The 15,229-nt window shown below is 36.2% G+C and overlaps 2 protein-coding genes across 7 annotated transcripts in view; one reads left to right on the top strand and one right to left on the bottom strand.

The window, feature by feature from the left end:
* Positions 1-4,855, top strand: part of LOC124166383 (huntingtin-interacting protein 1) — a 123,138-nt gene extending 118,283 nt beyond the window's left edge. For 4 of the 5 annotated variants that reach the window (XM_046543894.1, XM_046543912.1, XM_046543921.1 and 1 more), the window contains 6 exons: positions 304-456; positions 920-1,020; positions 1,411-1,640; positions 3,030-3,202; positions 3,363-3,407; positions 3,528-4,855. In XM_046543894.1, coding sequence (XP_046399850.1) covers positions 304-456; positions 920-1,020; positions 1,411-1,640; positions 3,030-3,202; positions 3,363-3,407; positions 3,528-3,545 — 720 coding nt within the window. In that variant the 3' untranslated portion in view covers positions 3,546-4,855. The remainder of the gene's footprint in view (positions 1-303; positions 457-919; positions 1,021-1,410; positions 1,641-3,029; positions 3,203-3,362; positions 3,408-3,527) is intronic. The other variant, XM_046543904.1, reaches the window with a different exon arrangement.
* Positions 4,856-7,304: 2,449 nt separating this feature from the next.
* Positions 7,305-15,150, bottom strand: LOC124166373 (xaa-Pro aminopeptidase 3-like). Of its 2 annotated transcripts, none has more exons than XM_046543882.1 (9): positions 15,005-15,150; positions 14,666-14,820; positions 13,999-14,302; positions 13,390-13,618; positions 11,317-11,568; positions 10,212-10,420; positions 9,072-9,364; positions 8,432-8,552; positions 7,305-8,034 (listed from the first exon to the last, which is right to left on the bottom strand). In XM_046543882.1, the coding sequence occupies exons 1-9, from the start codon at positions 15,045-15,047 to the stop codon at positions 7,838-7,840; spliced, it is 1,803 nt and encodes a 600-aa protein (XP_046399838.1). In that variant the 5' UTR covers positions 15,048-15,150; the 3' UTR covers positions 7,305-7,837. The 2 variants fall into 2 exon arrangements, with proteins under 2 accessions (XP_046399838.1, XP_046399829.1); XM_046543873.1 differs by having other exon boundaries at positions 13,390-13,621; positions 15,005-15,149.
* Between the last annotated feature and the right edge of the window lie 79 nt (positions 15,151-15,229).

The raw sequence follows: 15,229 nt of genomic DNA, 5'->3' as shown, positions 1-15,229 counted from the left end.
TGTGGGTCAACTCTCAAGGGTTTTTCCAGAATTTTGCCCCATTCAGTCCAGTGGTTTGTGGAGCATTGGTGCACACACAACTTTTGGGAATGCTAGTGCATATGCTAGTAGCTATTTTAAAATTGAATGCAAAATTCCAAATGATTGTTAGGCTATTTTGAGATTATTTTCCTGAGTACCTTCAATTTTTCTACAATATCTTAAAACAACTAACTGATCTCTGAATGCTCATATTATGTTAAACATATCATCTCCATATTTTAGCCCATCTTTTACATTGGCTCCTCTTTATTTACATTCTAGGAGATGTTGAGGAAATCTCGTGAAGCTGATTCTGGAATTAAGCTGGAAGTGAATGGCAAGATTTTGGACTCATGCACTGCTTTGATGAAGGCCATTCATGTCCTTGTGCAAAAGTCACGGTTATTGCAAACAGAAATTGTTGCCCAAGGGAAGGTAAGCCTGAGAATTGCTAATTCGACTCTTAATGATAGTGAAGAATGATCGCAGGCTTTCCTGGTGTGTAGAATTGTGGAAGGTTACTCGGGATTTCCACTGGGTCAGGTTCTCCAACTCCATCTAGGCCAAGATAGAGTTGGAAAACCTGACCCAGTGGAAATCCCGAGTAACCTTCCACAAGCTTAATGATTGTGTGTAGCTTTGCAATGCAAGTACATATTACATATGGCCCGTTGAACCCATTAATTACTGTAATATTTTCTCTCCTTCAAGGACATTTTTTTATTTTATAAGAACCTGATCATTATGACTCATCTGATTATTTCTTCAAATATGGGTTGCATTGCATACATATTTTGATTGAAATCCTTAGTACATATCTGGAATGGACTGTGCAGAATTATTTCTGTTGCTTTATTTTGATTAAGTGTCATGCATTGGAATTAATTGTTTTCTACAGGGGACGGCATCAGCAAAAGAGTTTTACAAGAGGAATCATCAGTGGACTGAAGGATTGATATCTGCTGCCAAAGCTGTAGCAATAGGAGCAAAATTTTTTGTGTAAGACATTTTTTGTTAATTCTTTTTGTGGAAGCAGTCACTATGGATTCCTGGCTTTCGTCAGATGTTTACTTTGATGTCATAGTATTATAATATTGAGATGCAATGTTATGTATTCCATCATATCATTTAAAATTTGATACATACAAAATATGCATCATCAATTTAACATTCTATAATTTTCAACCTTATACTTTTGGTGAGCGATTGCATAGGAGTGATGGGTAGTTACTGAATTATTTGCAGTTTTCCTAAATGATCTCATCTCATTGTTGAAATTCATTTGGTTAAGCGTACTACTAGCTGTACAAAACTAAGTTACTGCTTTGATCAGGGTGCATGCATTAAGTAATGTGGGAATTACTGTAATGTTTTATTTTTTTCTCACAGGAATGCTGCAGATAAGGCGGTTCAAGGTGAAGGAAAATTTGAACAAGTAGTCGTGGCTTCACAAGAAATTGCAGCCAGCACAGCTCAGCTGGTAATTGCAAGTAAAGTGAAAGCTTCTCGAGATAGTGCCAACCTACATGCATTATCTGATGCTTCAAAAGCTGTTGCTCGAGCAACAGGTGCTGTGGTTGCCACGGCGAAGGACTGTTCACAATTAGTTGCAGAGCAAGGTAATAACAAGCAATGCATTCAGATTAAGTGCAGATTATGAGCAGATATGGGAAGGATTTCTATTTCCATAGACCTTAAGGACTCGCATGATGACCTTATATTTTTTAGCATCTCCTATTGCAATCCCTTAGATAACAGGTGATTATGGCTCATAGATAGTGGTGGAGGCATAGTTAACTTTTACTGAGCTGTTCATTTAGGCACAATAGTAGAAAATTGCCAATATGTTCCAGTCTTCTTTCCTTTGATTTTATTTGGAATAGTGAAAACCTTCTTGGAACTACCGTATGTGTCTGAATATAGTCCCCCCTTTTTTTCCAAAAATGTCCATGGTAAAAGTAAAGGGGGGACTATATTCAAACGTGTTTTTAAAATTATTTCCTGAAACTGAAGTCTCAAAATTAGGGGGGGGACTAGGTATATATGTACGGAGAAATATGGTAATTAATTTCAAATGTGACCTCCAATTGAAATCTTTAGTGCCTTTTTCTTAGTTGCCTCATACTGTAGTGTGCATTAAAATGTGGTTGAAATGAGAGCTTAATTATACTTTAGCAGTTTCTTCTACTCTTTTTCCCCTATTTTAAAATCCTCACGGCATGACCGACCTCTAGTCAAAAGTTGTGTCTGATTCCCTAATATGTCAGTAATTCAACCTCTTCTTCAGTTGTTCGAATTTCATACTTATGTTTACTTTTTCTCAAAAAGATTGGGGTCTATTAATGGCATTTTTGCCCCCTGGTTCTCAATTATCAAATGAGCCATTGATGCTAGGGTAGCATAAACTTTTATTGCCATGATGTTGATAGATAGTTACTATGCATTAAACTACTTTAAAGTTGCTGCAGAAATGTATTAACCCTTAGGTTGCGGGAATTTTTTAAAACGTTTTGTAATTTTGGGATGGTCAGGGAGAGTTAAGCATAAGTAGTAATCCCTACAGTGTGGAAAAGTGCACTTGGACTCTACCAAGGTAGCAATAAAAGTGTTGGGGAACTGAAGAAGGTAGTCGAGCAATTGTTATACGTTTAAAAATGTTTCTCTGCAGTCAGCTTACAAAACATATAAAACTATTCCAGCAGTCTAAAGGTTAAGGAGCACACATTTATTTTTTCTTGGAGCAAATGAATGTATTCTACCATTTTAAATCTAAATCTCTGATAACCCTATGTGAAGAGAAACGGAGAAATATACCAATCTTTTGTTTTCCAACCAACAGGAAATTTTTTGATATTTCATGCCATCATCAGGGTCATTCATTGTTCAATTGGAGGGGAAAAAGGCGTGAAATGTGCCAGTTTTTTTTCTCCTTTTATGCATAGTCTTCACATATTTTAAAATTTGATGGTCCTGTTGTTTGTTTACTATTCCATGGTTTTTTTTTTCAGAGGATTTTGATGTGTCTAGATTATCTTTGCATCAAGCTAAGACGCTAGCAATGGAAAGCCAAGTACGAGTTCTTGAGTTGGAGTCATTGCTTCAGAAGGAAAGGGAGAAGGTATCCACCTTACGTCGTCACCATTACCAACTTGGTGGTGAGCTAGAAGGATGGGATGAAAAGGTATGGGGGCTGTATTTAGTTCACCAAAATTTCATTAATTTTATCAATTCTTCTGCAATGTTTTTCTTGCTTGTGTATTGATGTATTGTCAATCATTAGTGTTTTGTGCATGTCAGCATGATCTTATGCATGTGTTCTTTTAATTTAATGCTTGCATCAGCTATTAAATTTCTTGATGGATGAGCCATCTGAGTTATTAGAAGCAGTAAGTACTTCAAATTATTTACATGACATGAAATTTTGAACATATACTATCATTTACACCCTTTATATCCGCAAAGAAAATTTCAAATTTTAAGACCTTTTGTGTATTATCATGTTTCAGGATATTCATAATGTGTAACTTTCCCATGTGACACCTGTGGAGGGATGATTCCAAGTTGATGGACCGATTTGTCTGCTCTCAAGAAGTCTTACATTGGAGAGTTGTAAATATTTAATTTGCGTACACCACTAGATGTACAAATTTTTTATGAGTTGACATTCAACATGTCTAATTTGACTTGTATGCCTGTTTTGGTATGGTTGAATTTTGGTACTCATGCTCTTTTGGCATTAAGTACAGATATGAAAAAATAATGAAACCATGTTGAATGAGCATTCGTGTATGATGAAATTTTTGTGAATGCTAATTAACTCCAGGGAAGTGATTGTCATAAGTATAATTTATGTACACTAATGTTGAGTAATTAATTAAGAAATGAACAATGAAATATATTGATGATATCATATCAGATGTAATTTGGGATATCATGAATTTTCAGTGAAAGGCAACTGTTTGGCATTTATGACCTCCTAACTACAGACTAAGTTATTAAATTAGGAGATTTTATGATAAATTTTCTATCTGTAAATATGAATGCATGTAAATAGATAATTTCACCTTGTGTTACTACCAAAGTTAGAGTATTGATTAATATAAATTTTCTGAAAGAGTAATGCGTTATCACATGGTGAATGTGTTATTTAAAACAGGTAAAAACTGCAAATGATGTTTTTGCACATTTTGTGGTTCCAATGATGTTGTAATAAGTTGAATAAATTTTAATTTTCATTGATGGGAATATCTCCTTCATAAGGAAAACTAGCCTTTCAGTGAAGGAAAGAACGATAAATGGAAGAAAATATGCCATTTCATGCTGGTGAGGTGCTATTTCATTTTCTATACCCTGTATTCTGAAACTATCGTAGTCCTTCAAAACTCTAAAATGAATGTCCACTTTCTGCATGATTGAAAATTACTATTCCAAAGATCTTGATATCTTCTGTAATATACATGTATTTTTTTTAAATAATGATCATTAATATCACATTAGGTATCATAATGTTAGGAAAATAGCCAATGCGACCTCTTAATCATGAAATTTGTTGCTGTTTGTTAAACTAATGTTATTTGTTCCAAATTTTAGAGGTCAAGTTTAACATTTTACATGCATTTGTTAACTTTCCATGGTAGTCATTGTGATTGTTTTTTTTTTCAATTGGTAATTATGTAACTGCTCCAATGTGTTACCACATGTAAGGAAATATTTATATTATTTACCATACCTAAACCATCATTTTAAGTGGTTTAAACTTTAATAGCACCTAAGGTTAATTTCTATGTTGTAAACAAAGATGCATAAAATACAAACATGCCTTGTGATGCTGTAACTGATGTCTTTTTCATTCATGCTTCTTTCAAATTGGCAATTTATTTATGAAGAAATCCTGAAACTTATTCATCAGCCTATAATTACATAGTATCTTTCCTATGCAAGACCCACAAAAAGGAGTTAGTTAAAGGACTTGATTCTTTTGATAGAGGTAACAACATAATCTCTGTTGAATGTACCAAGGACTTAATACTAAAAAATAAATTTTCTTGGCATTGGAATAGTTAGAGGAAATAGAAAAATTTCCATACTGGGTAGAGTTTGGCAGTCAAGTTCCACACTCAAGCGTGGGCGTGGAAATTGAGAGCAGACAGTTAGTGAAGGTGCACTTTGGGAAGCTAGGTGTGGGTGTCAAAATCTGATGTCAGAATGTGAAGATGTTGATGAAGTTTGAGGATATAGAGCTTGAATGTGGAAGCTGGATGCAGAAAAGAGACAAATCCAGGACAGACAAGTGGGGGCAGGTGGGGTAACTGGGGGCAACCTCCCAGCAGTAGTGGAAGTCCGAGCACAATTGCCATTTTATCTAGTGTACTTTGAATACCCTAGGGGGAGGGGGGCTATAGTACTTCTCTGGATCTGCCACTGATGCAGGTGGTAGGTGAGGGTGGAGTTTGGAGATGCGGAATTTGAGTCTGGAATCAAGATGTAGAAGTCTGATGAGATGGGCAGGGACGCCGACTTACAAAAAATATTGGGGGGGCCCAAACCGGGGATCTATCCCCGGGAAATTTTTTAAGTAGTGAGTTTTAAGTTTTTGAAGCATTTTAGAAGAGTCATATGATCAAAATTAGAACACAGAGAACTCTTATCTCGATATCTGGACACTCCGGGGAAAATGAACAAGCCTTAAACATTTTTCCTCACACCCATAACGAATTATTGAGGGGGCTCGGGCCCCCTCATGCCCCATGGAGTCGGCACCAATGGAGATGGGTACAGTTTGGGGACGTGGCACATGGGTGTGAAACCTGGGAGCGGATGCATGGTGAGGGTGAGAGCTTAGTTTGGGGATATACGGTTTGGGTGAAGAATCTGGCAGGGGAAATATATGATGATTAGTGTAGTTTGAGGATGTGAGGCATGGGTTTGAAACTGGATGGGGGGTGATGGTGCATTTTGGGGATATGGAGCTGGGGTGTGGAATTTGGGTGCAGAAGCATGATGAAACTGTAGGTCAACAAAGCAGCCAGAAATTTGTGTCAAGGGGTGCTTGGGTGATATGTGAGGTGCCTGTACTGGTAATTTTTGTTTTTTATTTTCAATTTATGCACATTATAAGTTTCATAAAATAAGCCTTAAAAATTGAAATTAAATAAAGAAATGAAATTTCTATTGCCTAATTCTGAAGTTAACAGTTGTCATTGGTGTTTACCAAAATGGCCATAGCTATGTAATATGGCTTGGTCTTTAAGTTTCCGAAAATCACCTAATTTGTAGAAAAAAAAACTTTAATCGTAAGGGCACTGGAGTTTTACCATATTTGACAGAATAAAAGATTTTTTCCAAAATAATAGTTCAAAAAAATCACTTTGGTCATGTAATGTGAAGGTTCAACCTTCATGGTTTAATGTTCAATACTGTCTCCATTATATTTACTAATATATATTTATTATTCAATTGAAGAATGTTGTATTTGTTAATGTTATTATTAAGCTCATTAATATTGTGACATTATTGTTTATTTACTATATAATTTATTGCTATCATTTTACTCTCTTCAGTGATTTCTAAGGAAGTGAGGGCGAGATAGTGAACAAGCTTGTTAGTATTTATACGGTCAAGCTCGTGCTTTATCATGCTTCGATTTATATGATCGTATAAGGTCTAAAAGGAATTAACTTGATTTACTGGGGTGCCGCGCATTTGCACAAACTTTTTCTTGTGCGTTCCTAACTAAAATGAGGGTGCTTCTAATATAGCAGTTAAAATTACCCGATTTTGAGAACATTTAGGATCTGAGACCCTGATCGCAGTCCACAACTTTCAATGCCTAAGAGAAAGTCAAAAGGATAAGTGCCCTTGAGCAAGTTGTCTCCAAAGGGGATGTATGGCAGGCAATCATGACAATGGAAAAAATATTGGGGGGCTAAACATCCCAATCCCCCTCCCCCCCTGGCTACGATGTGGATGCAGCCCAAGTGCAGATGCATGATGAGGTTGAGGGTGCAGTTTGAAGATGTGGGGCTTGGGAGTACATGTAGTAAAAGTACAATGTGTGTATCAGTGTCAATTCAGTTCGGAGATTTTGAGCATGGTTGTGGAACTCAAATGCAGATGGAAGTTGAGGGTTCATTTTTTTAGAAATGGTGCTAAGGCGTGAATATCAGGAGCAGATGGGGGAGGTGAGGATGCGGTTTAGGTAAGTGGGACATGAGTGTAGAACCTGGATGCAGATGCATGGTGAGGGCATAGTTTAATTTATTTAATTTGATTTAAAACAAAAATTATTTTTGCAGAAAAGAAATTGATTATTCATTTACATAAAATATCACATACTTTACAAAATTCCAGAAAAATAGAGCTGAACAAAAACTAGAAATTATAATACATCTAAAAAGTACCCAAAAATTTATTACCTGGAGAACTCAAGAACACTGAATAATGTAAAAAATTCATTTGATAAATAGGGAAAACAACTTTTTTTTCGTGGTGTCAAGTTTAGGTTTAACATCGACACAGATTAAGAAAATAGATAGAAGCAAATGGCAGATGGGCATATAGCTGTCCAAAAATTCATTATCTTGGTTTCTTCTAAAATTTTATAAAAATTAAAAATAGCATCCATTACCGTTATGAATAACAATATCCAGATTCATACACACAACAACATGAAAAAACAAGGCACGTTATTTGATGATTATGGCAAACGATGATTTTTCCCACAAACTGATCCTGGGATACAATTATTTATAAAAACCAAACACAAGAAACCTTTACCAGAGCTTCTGAAGGAGTGCCCTTTTTAATCATCAGTTACTCAAGCTCCTAGGAGCTCCTCAACTGCAGCTAACTCTCTAGGACAGGAATCTGTTAGAATTATTGGATCGTTATTTGAGCCTCCACTTCCACATTCCTCTAGACCCCATCCACCAATCAGAATGTCATCTTCGATTCTAACGCCCATTCCCCTGTACCGTGCTGGTGCTGTTGTATCTGACTCTGGCACATATATACCTATGACAAAATTTAAAAACAAAATTCGATTAAATTGAGCTCATATAACTTCTGCAGCTATTATAATAAGCATAAAATTTTATGAATGGGAAACAATGGAGGCATTCTCATTTGTGAAATTTTATAGAAACGATTTTTACCTGCAACTGCAATATTTTATATGAGATTTCAATGTTTTTTTAAACTTGACATGTGATGTTTTAAGGAAAAAACATGGAATTCTTTATTTTTTTAAATACTTAAGTATCATCATACAACCAGAATGATTTTTTTAAACTGTGAATAACCCTAATTGCTAAGGTTTTCTTCATGCCATGTTTTTTACATCAGTGATAAACTACATTCAGGGCAAATTTCCAAAGAAAATACACATTTAATTATTTAGCACAGAACTAACCTGGCTCAACAGTGACAACCATTCCAGGTAGAAGAGGAAGAGAGCGAGGTACCGCTGGTGTGTCATGAACATCCATTCCCAAGTAATGGCTGACGTGATGAGGACAATAACGATATGCCACCTAAATACAGAAATGTTGGACATAATATTCACTGCTAAAGAAATAAGTCACCACATCCAAAGTACTTTACTTTCAAAATGAAAAAGAAAAACTTTATGCATAATTAAAGGATACTGATAACTTCATTATAAGGTATTTATAAAAGCCAACTTAGAACATAAAAATTTAATTTTTCAATTTAGTAAAATTTGAGCTTGCTAAAATTATTATCAATATTGATGATAAATGAAAGAAAACAAAGTTTTCGAGAAAAGTGGTACAGTACGCTCCCGATTAATCCAGACAATACAGTACAATCCCGACTCCACAAAACACCACATTTTGGTCCTTTGAATTTCGTAATATCAAGATTCGACTGTATGAGATAAAGCTATGAACTGAATACGAAACAGGTTATTACATACCAGGCAATACATTCAAATGCCAATAATGCATACATAATAGCGCAGGGAGATATTATGCTGGATTTCCACAACACAACATAATAAAATATGAAATAAATGACTTAAAAATACTGACCTTAGACATTTCATCAGGAGATGCACTTGATGGTAGAAACCCTAAATCTTTTAATCGCTCTCCAAGAAGCAAGCACATTGTGTGAAAGAGAGCATCTAGGGAGTGGACCGATTCAGTGAAGTCACTTCTAAGTTTCTGCGAAGGATCTAATGTTTCTGAGGGGCGACACATTTGTATAAGGCGCTGTTGAACCCAGAGTACAGCAGTATAGAGCTCAGCCTGAGGCCCCGTGAATCGTCCACTAACAGGCCATGTGCGAGTTATGTCACTGCAATATCCATAGTACTCACAACCTGGAAACAATAAAGTGAAGGAATCCATGAAATAATCAACAGTAGGCATTTCATTCACTGGGTTGCCCCAACAATACTGGCATTGAAGTATAAACTTGACATAAAAATGATACATATTGCCGAATCCAAAAGGTGCTCTCAAACAGCTAATACCAAATGACTTTCGCTAAAAATGTAGGAAGAGTAAATCCCAGTTAGTACTTTCTACAGCTAGTAGTATAAAATTATAACATCAAAATTAAAGGTTGATATTTTCACCAGTGAATAATCCAAGTAACACTTGATATTATCCAGAAAGTTAATGCAATTTTGATCCCAAATAAATATGTGCCGTAGAACTTTTATTATCCATTGTTCCAATGAACGTTCATTAGACTTTACAGCCAATCATTGCTCTAGCAGGTTCCTTCCAAATTTCCCCACTTCCCCACCCCCTGTTATTCTCCCTTTCCTACCCTTCCCCACATAGAAAAACTAGCTTTTCAATGGAACAGGCTGAAAGAAGAGAAAGCAAAGTAGAGAAACCAATGTATACATTTCTCAGAAAAGGATCATGAATCGATTATCTGTCTCTTTCAATTATCCTTTTCGACTTCAGCCTCCTCCATTCGCACAGATTATCAAAGCTTTACTCTAGTGTAAAGTACTCATGCAGAAGAAATGTCCTCACAAAACTTAATCAGCATAACCTAATTCCTCAGGCGCATGAAATCCCATAAATTGGGGAGAGATTAACAAGACAGTTTATCTAAACTCACCTCATTCTCTAAACCAGTAGGCATGAAGTAAATTAATCATGGAAAATATCCATGACCTGCCATAAAATAGGTTATCTTCCTTTCCTTACCAGCATCCATGAGAACCATTTGTCCAGCTGGAACCCTCTGGTCATTGGCCACATAGTGAATGGTGTTGGCACGGGGGCCACCAGCTACAACAGGAGGGTAAGCCAAACGCTGTGCGCCCCTAGTTCTGCACTCAAAATCAACACGAGCCCAAATATCATGCTCTGATACCCATCCCAATGACACAGTTCTACAATCACCATCGCTGTTCCTGAAAAAAAAATCAAGCATGATCTGATGGTGCCATAAGTCTAAAATTATTCTATTACTAAGATGATTTTATTAAAGTGCTATTTTCTCATGCACTGGCTATTTTGTTAAATCAATAACTACTCTTTCAAGAATCTAAAAGAAAAGTCCAAGACAAATATATTCAAAACAAATTACTTCTCTTATTGAAATGAAAGGTAATTGCACTTTTCCACAATAATTCAATGCGTAGCAATGTGTTTTAGCTCACAGAGTCATCATCTGGTATAAATCATGATACATATTCGAACTTCTACTACATCATGCCTGAATCGGTTGCACTTAAAAATTACTTCCTTCATTCATTACAAACATTTCTAAAAAATTTCCCTGATACAATTATGTCAGCATATCTTTAACATAACTATGATTGCAATGAAGTCATTTGCACACATTACAAACTAACGAATACACTGTCGTACAGTATTCCACTGTTAGTATAAGACCATTCTGTAAAACTTCTGCAATTAAAAATGGCATTTACGAAAAAGAGACCAATCCAGAATTTCTGATTCCTGATTAATTTCTATACCCAAAGCTTAGCTTTCCAGCTCCCAGGAATTGATTTAGTACCACTAATGGCAGGTGAATAGTTTATATCAGATATTATCAATCAATTCCATATTTTAATTCATAGGTTGTTTGGGTCAGAAAATCTTTAAAAAATAATTCTGACAAAGAAAAAACTTTTTACAGGAAAAATTAACTTCAATTAACCCTTTTGAGACGGCAGAGTTTTCGTTTCGGGAAAATGTTAACGATCTCCATCAAGTCTACAAGCTTCAATTAATCTCACTTATCCATTAAACATACCAAGATCAAAACATTATATGTACTGCCATATTGAATCTCACTCACTGGCTCCTTCGAATGCCATTTTCTTGTAGAGAGAGCACAGAAGCCCTCATTGTAGCTGCGACAGCTTCACCCCCAATGAGGCAAGATTGAGCCATCAGCTTCCTTTCGGCAGCAGACTTAATGAGACGAGTGCGGTGAAGGTGTGGGCGGGGAGATTCGAGAGATGCTCCACAAGTATCTCGGGGTAGAGTGGCAAGGAAATCCCTCAAAATTCCATGGGCCAAAGGTTGCACTGGATGAGCATAATCATACCTATATAAATTAAGAAAATTCTTAGCAGGGTTAAATCTATCAAAATGTCAATATTGCATTAAAACAGTAAAAATTGTATATCCATATTGTATTGTACTTATTTATTATATAAATTACAGTTTTGTATAATTTTAGATATTTTTTATCCCATTGTTCACCAAACTTTAACTGGCATGTCCTACACTTTTGCTATGTTCTAATGTCACATGTGGTCGCTGTCTAGATGAAATTATTTTCATTCATGATTATTTTTTAATTTTAACCATGGTATCTGCACTATGATTCTCCAGTCTCACAGCAAACATGCACGAAAACCTTGGACAAATGAAATGAAATATTTTATTTGAAGTAAAAACTTTGTAACACTAGAATTGAAGCAATTTTATACTCCTGACCATGGCCACAGTCTGCATACAGAGCACGCAGCGCAGCAAGTTAAGATTTATAGATAAAATAAGGTCTCTCTCTCTATTTAATAAGTGTGTTTCAAGAGGGATCACCACATCTCATAAGATAAGAGTTGAATTCAGCTCTTGGTATTATTGGGCCCAAAGTGTTTAAATGCAATGAACTGATGAAGAAGATGGGTCTTGTTATGAGAGCTCTTGTTAACAGACAGTTAAGAAAAATCCAAGTTAATGAAGGAAACAAGTGCAAGTTTGCAAATATTCAAAAGAGCATACAGATGTAGAAGGTAGTAATAGGCAGTGATAGTGGCATACATAAAGAAATGGAGAGAGGAGGAATCAGCAAATGGCATCATGAATAGGGTGGTTTCCTATCATTTTTTTATTGCCTAAATTGAAAGATTATTACTCCTGGAGTACGCATTTCACGCTTTTAGATTTTTTAATGACGATATCCATTTTTCGCGATTAAATGAAAAGTGAAAAATTTCAAACATGCGAAAACGCGACTGCTAAGTATGAATGCTGAGAAAAGCCAGGGTGACATCATTCTGGTTCACGCTGTAGCCGTGTGAGGTGACCTTGGGGCGAGGGTATGTGTTTCGCTGCGATGAGGGCTGCTAGCAGGTAGTGCTTGGCTGAAATACGGATTATCAATACCTTATTAAACGAAGGAAACTTTCCGACCTTAGGCAGTTTTAATAGGTGCTGCCACAAGTGAGGTGACCTTGGGGCGAGGCATTGAGCGCTGATACGACGCAGGATGCTAGCAGGTAGCTAAGTGCCCTACTAGCCGGTAGCGCTTGGCTTAAATAAGGATTATTAATACCTTATCAAACGATGAAGCCCTTCCGACTTTAGCCAGTTTTAATAAGTGATTATTAAGACATGTTTCCCTGAGCTCTGTGCCTCATGCATGGATTGGTAATCTCAGATGAAGTAAAACTCCTATCTACTCTTATAGAAACTAGGCCCCTGTGATGTCATGTGGAGTGGCATCGCATGGGCGCCAATCTGGCCTTTTTCAAATGTAGTTAAAATTGACCATAGCCATTCCTCTAAACTGGGATTTGTAAAACCAAATAATTTGTATATTATGAATACACTAATGGTGGGTAACGAATCGCAATCAATGCATTTCGTTTCCTTTAATGAAGGAAACTACTCTATAATATACTGGTTGAGGTGGCCTTCCAAAGGTGACCCAAGCACTTAGATCTTTCTTGATCAAACCCTTGTTTGCCCTGCCAGCATCTAGGAGGGCAAAAGGGTGGTTGACGATTTTTACTGTAATAGCTAGTCATATAAAGTTGGCTTTTAAAATGTAAACTTAATATAATAAATGCTAAGGAATTTCCACAGTACTTCCCACGTCATGAAAAATTTCCATTTGGCCTATAAAATATCAACTCACCATACAAAAACAGATGATTTCCCAGTGCTTCTAGAATTTCTAGATAATGACTCGGAGATTATTGAGCGAAGAAATTTAGACAGCTCCGTGGTTGGTAAAGCTTCATCAACTCCAAAAAGAGACGGTGCATCAACATGAGAGGTCCTCGGTCCATCCCAACGTTCTGATGATAGATCACTTGGTCGTACAAAAAGTGTTGATGTATGCAAGCCATCATATGAAGATAAGGCTTCTGAAAAAAATAAAACTTGGCTCACTCATCTTTAGATGAATAATTTTATCAATGCCTTATATTTTTTTATCAGGAATATAATATTAAGCAAAATGATTAAGGTAGAAGGAAATTCATGTAAGTATTTGAAGGGCTGTTCCGTCAGCAGTTATATTCTAATTTAGCAATGACGGGTGGTGATGCAGAACAATAATGATGTTTTATTATAATTTTTTTTCCAAAAACAGTATCACATGTCTTTCTTTTTCAGTTGTCCATAACAAATTTTTCGACAAGGGTTAAATTTGTCATTTACGACACTCTTCAGTAGTGGATTAATGTATTGATAAAGACTATTGTAAAAAAAAAGGAAACATAATGTATGCAATGGTACTGACCATGAGGTAGCCAAAATGATGATCTGGAAGACACTGTAGCTGAGAGATTGGAAGATGAATGAGAATAGGACGAATGCAAGACTAAAACAGTATCAGGTTCGAGACAACCACTGAGATATAAAAAGTCTGAATTTTGCCTGAAAGGGTAAGGAATTTTATCACTCATATTTAGTTTTGTGGCAGAGGGGATGATGACTATGTGGCTAGCTTCGAAATGCAAGGGATTTGCGCCGGATGTGGTGACACTGTGCATCAGTCTTCTACGCCTTTCTTGAAATTCAGACTGTGAAACTCCTGGAATCACCTGTATGGAGATAAAACAGAATAACATAAAGCATATGCGTTTTGACGATAATAAAAAGACTATAATATCCACCACTAGTCAACCCAAGAGCCAGAAAAAATATACATTCAGGGAGCCACTTCTATTAAAACAAGAACTTGAAGTGGTAACAAATTTCTGCTTACAAACTTGTTGTACCAATAATTGACTGAAATAAGGATGGTCGTAAACTTTTACTTCTGCATATGAGTTTTACATATAATTTACCTCACTAATAAGGCAAAAATGCAATTTTTACTTGTAAATCAGCTTTGCATATTACACTTTCAATATTACTTGTATTATCAACCCTCATTAATCTTATTTAATGTAAATGTCACTTGCCTCTCCTTCATTCAAAATGAATGGATGAGATGAGTTTGTCGGCTGGCCATAAACTGGGCCTACTTTTCTCTCCAGTCGACGACTTGCAATCCTCGGAGCCGGTGATGATGCTTTCGTATGGCAAGAGCAGACGGAACTTCTCCATGACGGATTACCTGAAGGAGGGCCACGCAAGATTTCAAATTAAAAACGAAGGTAGTCTAATTCGCAAAATACTGTACGGCTATATTAATGGCTGAACGAAATATATAAATTGGAGAGGGTTAATAACGGATGAAGTTAACTGTCTTATCAACACCTAATAACAACACCTCTGATTTATATCTTAATAACTATTACCTGCTTTGAGAAACAGAGACACCACTTCTCGCAGAACCGGCATATTTGCATATGAGCAAAACTTAAAGAAATTATTTTCGTAATTGATCTTTGCTGAGCATCACTGTCAATTTGACAGATTAATCACAAATAACACACAGGACATCGACGAAAAATACGGATTACGCTATTCTGCTTTCATGAAATTTTTCAGCAAATCAGCGCAAGCGCGCGGTGAAAAAATTG

This window comes from Ischnura elegans, chromosome 1, assembly GCF_921293095.1.
Source record: "Ischnura elegans chromosome 1, ioIscEleg1.1, whole genome shotgun sequence".
Classification (NCBI taxonomy): domain Eukaryota; kingdom Metazoa; phylum Arthropoda; class Insecta; order Odonata; family Coenagrionidae; genus Ischnura; species Ischnura elegans.
The sequence above is the reverse complement of the archived record's forward strand: the minus strand, read 5'-3'. Positions and strand labels throughout refer to the sequence as shown.

Excerpts from the sequence above, each read along its gene's own strand:
- LOC124166373 (XM_046543873.1), bottom strand. The coding sequence starts at position 15,047 with ATGCCGGTTCTGCGAGAAGTGGTGTCTCTGTTTCTCAAAGCAG. Across the intron at positions 10,421-11,316 it reads AATGGCATTCGAAGGAGCCA|GAACAGCGATGGTGATTGTA; the intron begins GTGAGTGAGATT and ends TTTTTTTTTCAG. Across the intron at positions 9,365-10,211 it reads AATGGTTCTCATGGATGCTG|GTTGTGAGTACTATGGATAT; the intron begins GTAAGGAAAGGA and ends TATTGTTTCCAG.